Source organism: Lagopus leucura, unplaced genomic scaffold (genome assembly GCF_019238085.1).
Source record: "Lagopus leucura isolate 7727_CA_CO unplaced genomic scaffold, USGS_WTPT01 Super-Scaffold_1, whole genome shotgun sequence".
In the NCBI taxonomy this organism is placed as follows: Eukaryota; Metazoa; Chordata; class Aves; order Galliformes; family Phasianidae; genus Lagopus; species Lagopus leucura.
In genome coordinates this window covers 34,763,293-34,769,292 of record NW_024962250.1, presented here as the reverse complement: position 1 = coordinate 34,769,292, position 6,000 = coordinate 34,763,293, and the positions used below count along the sequence as shown (strand labels likewise).

At 39.8% G+C, this 6,000-nt stretch overlaps 1 protein-coding gene across 1 annotated transcript in view; it reads left to right on the top strand.

The window, feature by feature from the left end:
* Positions 1-798: 798 nt before the first annotated feature.
* AKT1 (AKT serine/threonine kinase 1) overlaps positions 799-6,000 on the top strand; it is a 65,197-nt gene continuing 59,995 nt past the window's right edge. Inside the window, exon 1 of the mRNA XM_042862971.1 lies at positions 799-963. Coding sequence (XP_042718905.1) covers positions 918-963 — 46 coding nt within the window. The 5' untranslated portion in view covers positions 799-917. The remainder of the gene's footprint in view (positions 964-6,000) is intronic.

The window sequence follows — 6,000 nt, the reverse complement described above, 5'->3', positions numbered from 1 at the left end:
GTCTATTTTGAGCTACTTGGACAGAGACTTCATCTCATAAAGCAAGAAGGTAGAAATCCTAAGGTGTCCTTAGGTTATTTCATTGCAAGAAGGAGCAGCAATCTGCAGTGAGTTACAGAAACATGATAAAATTGATCAGGATGCTTCTAAGGGCTGATTTAGGATAACGTGGGCTTATCTGGGAATCATTGTAGAGAGGCAGGAATTATATCAAATATAGAAAAGGTGATTTTGGGGGAAGACGAGATTTGAGTGAGATAACAAGATAATGTGCAGCAAAGTATTGGGAATTGTTACTCTTGGGAGCGCATCCCTAAGATGCATCGTGTATTTGTTGATAGACTGATGCACAGCAGGCTGTAAATAAACCTTCCTGAGGGGATTCTGGAAGTCTTACCAGGAAATATTTAGAATTCGACTTTGCTGACTCTTGGATTTTTTTCTTGTTGAGGGGAGTTTGATGTTGTTGGAGAGCTGGAAGGTGCCTACTGGGCAGGGACTTGCAGCCACTTCTAATCTAGACAGATACTGTGAGTCTGCCAGCGGTCAGCCAGCTCAGTGAGGAAGCAGGGCTTCAGCAGGCACTTCTTCCAGCACCTTCACCTGCTGAGACACAGCAATCCCTGTGAAGAACAAAGCCCTCATTTAGGATTTGTAATAATAGTTTATAAAAAAAAAAAAAAAATAGCCAACAACCCAGCAGTGAAAACTACTCCCTGTTGTACACCTGATTTAACGTAAGTGATGTACTGCAAATAATGGTGGGCTTTTGTTTGTTTGATTGTTTGATCCTTTTAGAAGTAGCTGAGAAGGAGAAAGACAAGAAAAAGAACATCCTTTTTGTGGACCCTTCTGCTGGAGATCAGAAATTTCAACATTTGACATAAACAGATCCACCAAGAGACATTCCCGCCATTATGAATGAAGTAGCGATAGTGAAGGAAGGATGGCTCCACAAACGAGGTAAGTGGCTCTCCTCTTCAGGACGACTGCTGTTGGGTCCTGCAACATGGGATCTGCCCTTTAGCAAGGTATATTTAGATAGTCAGTTCTTATTTTCTTGCTCGCCTCAGTGGGAAACTGCCTGTGAGGAGTGTGTGTGACTTTCTGTCAAGCTGAGCAAATGTGTTACAAGGGGATTTCTTTGGGTTCATGCATGTGCGTGTGTTCACATAAAACTGCCGCAGCTCTTTGGTTTGAAAATGATTATGAAGATAGCAACCAGAGATGATACTTAGAGTGTTAAAGGTTCAGCTGAGGCAAATCATTTGTTTTATATGTAGATCTGTAGCTTTTCTTTTTCCCTTTGTATGCTGTTAGAAGGTAGAATTGTCTTGAAGTGAGCCTCGATTTGAATGGTGATCAGTCTTTGCGAGCAGTGCTGTTCTCTTGCAGAGACTTGCCAGAGAACACGTTTTTCTGTTTGCCTGAACCTCTCTTGGTACTGGTGCCCTGGACACAAAGAGCAGCCTTGAGTTTGTGCACTCTGTGTTTCTGCTTTACCGCTAACAAAGTATGATTTTTATCCAACATTTTCTTGACTGGATGGCGAAACTGCAGTAACGCAGTCACGTGTACCATTATGCTTTCTGCATTCTTAAGTGTTGTATTTCCAAAACGCCGGATTTGTACTTCATTTTTGAGAGGATAGGTAGGTGTTTTCAACACTGCTCTTGGCTTACCTGTTTCTTTGTATTCTGCTATTGTTTCTTGTAGGAGAGAGAACACTGCTAGGTACTTTCCTTAATATCGTCATTTTTTGGACCAAAACCAGAACCCGTGTGCTCCAGCAGTAGGGAAACTTGTATGGTTTTGCAAACTCAGGATTTTTCCACAGGGTTTGTAACAACATGCCTGAAGGTGCAAAGGTATAATGTAATTATTTTTGGAAGAAAATGGGAATTCATTATCATAACCTTGATAAAGGCTGATCACTCATCTGCAACAATGAAGCTTATAATCCATGGTTTAATAGGGTGGAAGCTGGATGCAGTTTGGCAAATTATCTGATGCTTGATGTAAAAGTGCTTTGATAAGTTTTTTTCATGTTTTTGTTCTGGTCTGTTTTACTTAAAAGCAAGGATATGAATGCTCTTATTCACTCATTACCTTCAGTAATGCACCAGATAATTCTGGTGTACTCAGGCTGCCTTATTCTGGTGACAAAATTGTGAATTACACTGTTTGGTTAGAACAGGAGGAAGAAACACAAAGTATGTTTCCCTTTCCCATTTAAGTAGATAGAAACTTATTTAATAAATGATACATTTTTAGTTTTAAATGGCATATTTAGGCTGCAGTGTTTTTTAATCTTCTTGTTACAGTTTTTTTCTGTACTTTTTAATTTTTTTTTTTTTTTTTTTTGAGGAGCACTGCACAAAAATCTGAGGGAGACATTTAGTTTTAAAAATCTGCAAATGGAATTTGAAAACCACACAGATTATCAGGATGATCCAGGTGTTTCTGAAACTTTGAAGCAGTCATATTTCAGTCTTGTTTTAATTTAGCCTTGAGTACTGAATTCACACTGTTTCTGGAATTACAATGAATCTACTTTCATGTAAGGAGACCTTTGCAGGTCCTAGTAAAAGATGCTCTGATCTCTTGATCTGATACTTTTCTTTTTTAAATCACCTTACAGAATCAGATTATTGTCTCGGATGGCTTGCTGGCAGTACTCTGAGATTGTCTGTAGAATGCATTTCCATTTCCAAAATCTGCATGTTCTACATAATTGAGATTGCAAATTTGTGCCTAAACTGTCAAATGTATCTTGGTGGTTCTTGGATGCCAGTTGTCCCAGCCTTTTTTAACCAGTTCCCCATTGCTTTTTTGCCTTCTTGGTAGGTACAGTGACTCCTACCTCACCCTGCTTAATATATTTTGCCACTGTTAATTTGGCATTGTCTAATTGGTTTTAGAAAGCAGTGCTGTATCTTCCCAGCTTACTCTGGTGTATTCTGTGTGCCAGTTCCGTTACTCTCTTAATTGTTGTAGCTGCTGTGAGATCTGTTGAGAAACTCAATTCTTTTGGCTTGGGGGAGGTGAATCTGATCCATTTGTGTATATGTTTTGTAAACGACTTTTCTTTTTAATCACTTATTGTCAGACCCTATCAGTTTGCTTGCTCTGCAAGATGAAGTGCTACAACCACAGGATGTTTCCAAAACTGATGTCTGATACTGTGAACTTCTGAAGTCGAGGCATAAACAGTAATTACTGCAGGGAGGGACTGCTAAAGGATTTTATATTTAGGAAATGTATATTGTTTGTCTTATAAAACTGAAGGTTGGACTGCTTGTGGTCTTTGAAGATCCTAGGGCTTTTCACATGCAAATATTTTGTAGCAACTGGCCAAAATCCAGGTTCGGCAATTAACATTCTCTCTACCTGAATTTCCCCCGTAGCTTTGGTTGGATATGGTATCTCTTAGTTCATGTCCCGAGCAGTTGAACAGCGCGACTGTGTGCAGTTAAACAGTTGCTACATCTCAATTAAGCAGAGGCTTAATTTTGGTAGTTTTAATGATTTGTGTATGTATAAATCAGTTGGTAAAGTGCTCTGGAGTCCTTCTGGATGGCAGGTGTATGTAAGCATAAAGCTGTCATTATCAGGAGCAGGTGTTTTGGCCTGGCAGAGAAATAGCAGGGCTTTCTAGAATTCTAGGGTTGTTTTCTTCTGTCAGCTCGCTTTACATTTTGGTTTTTGTTTCCAAGATTAAAAATACAAATGGAGAAATGAAATTAAACATCTCTGCCTGGCTGCGAGCTCCTGGCAGTTCTGTAAGTCAGTCGCTTAAAGGAAGTTCTACTTCCAGTAGCACAGATGTTTGTTTGTGCAGAGGCCAGTCATCTCCACGACATGCCTAACCTCAACCAGGCAGAAATGTAAGAATTCATGAATGAACTTTTTTCCCACTTGGCGGGACTTGTTGCTATTACTCCAGTCACAGTGAGGCGACAGACTCTTGCAAGACAAAAACGGTAGTTAAATTACTAACCAGTTTGTGCAGAACTGCGTAGCTGAAGGCTTGAAACATGCACATGAAAAGCATGGAGTGAAGAAACTCTGATTTGGGCCAGTGCATTGTGTGTGTATTCAGCACATGCAGTCCCTGAGAGTTAAGCAGGAGGATTGTTCATTGGGGCACATGGGGGAAGCAGGTAGCTACAGAGGTGCTGTACTCATGATTGTATAGGAAGGAGCTAAGAGAAAAATTATCTGTCTAAACTGCTGCTTGCTGAAATATCGAGATCACTGGTTTTCTAGATGCTTATAAGGCGTATCTTTACTTCTGGTTGTGCGTTGTGGAACTTTTAGATAAAAGAGAAATACCTGAGTGCATTTCATTAACTTTGCTGCTTCCTTTTTAAAGATCTCACTGGATTTGTTATATATTCCTGCTCTGGTCCCTGCTTATGAAAGTCCTTCTATTGTCTTCAGTCTTCATCCTGTTTTTTTTTTTTTTTTAAGTCTTTCTGCAAGGCTAACAAAGAGTGGGATTGTGTGTGCTGATGCTCTGTCATCTCTGTCTTCCCTACTACGTCCGGTTTTCCTATTAGGGCATAAACTCAATGGAGAGAGGAGTCTTTGGAGAAAGAGAGAGAGGGTAGGACGGAAGAAGGGGGAGGGAAAAATGTACGCTGATATTTATGAAAGGGAATAGAAATCTAGATTTCTCACTCTGAGAACTTTGAAGCAATTTTGAGCAATAGGAGAAACATTATGGATGTGTATTCATCCATTAATATTTGGCAGCAAATGTGCAGCTACTTTCTTGTTTGTTTTTAAATAGCAGAAGAACACAGCGCAGTGATTTTAACCATGAAAACCAGAACATGTCCTCCAAATGTCAATTTGTGTGGGCTTCTGGCCGAACAGACTATTTGAGTAGTTGAAGTCTAGCTGCCAGTCTGATGAAAATTGCTAAAGGTGCTTAGATGAGAGATGACACAAAAGATACTTATTCCACTGCTGGAAATACTACTAAATTTGTTAAAGAATTGTTTCTTTAATGAAATGGAGCAACACAGATGTTCTAATAAATAACTACAAGTCCTTGGTGGTTTGCCTTCTTACAGCTACATTGCATAAAATGAATGCAGGATCCTGATACAAATAAAAGCTAAGAGTTAAAAACTGATTGTTGCTCTTTTCACCTTATTTAGCAGAGTAATGCAGACTGTAAATTTTACTTCTGTTATTTTGAGGGCAACTTCACACTTCTAGTGTTCTGTTAGTATCACAATGGGATCGTAAGACGTTTGACCAGAAGTTAACTCTCTTTCAAGCCAGTGAGTGTCTTGTGTTGCCATTTTCCTTCACCCCTTCTTTCTTTTCTCTTTCCTGTTTTCATCATGTTCTCTACTTGTTTTGGTTTGTGTGTGTGTTTCCTAATTTTGGGGTCTTTTTTTTTTTTTCTCTCTCTCTTTACCTTGGCTTCCGTCTGTCTTGGGTTGTAGCCCGGTGCTTTCTTGATGACCTGTGTAACTAGAGCCATCAAGGTTCACATTACTTCAAGAAGTGTCTGGCTTTCATGGTATTTCAAAGGAGCGGCTGGGGCATTTGATACAAAGGATCCTAAGGTACATCTGAACTCTGAGGATGCCAACTATAGAGAAGCGCAGCTGCTGTAGAGGGAAAACTGAGGGTAAAAGGAAAGGTAAGAAACAAGATAGGAGCTGAACAAAGAGTAGAAGGGGGAAGTTTGTAACAGGGATACAGTCTGATGTCATTTCCAGAGCTGAAGGCTTGGGTGTAAAGGGAAATCTCTTGCTGTTCTTCTTGAAAACAAAAGATAAGCTGTGTCAGTTAGTGGTTTTTGTTGTGTGTCTCTTTTTCAACACAAGGGGCAATAGTTTTGCAATGCTAGCTCTGGTTTGCTTTCATTTTGCTAGCACTGTTCTGGGAAAAGGGAACTGGGGAGGAACCAGGAAATTATCGACCAATAAATCTGACCTCGATGGTAGGCAAGATGCTAGAGACATTAAGAAAGGATGA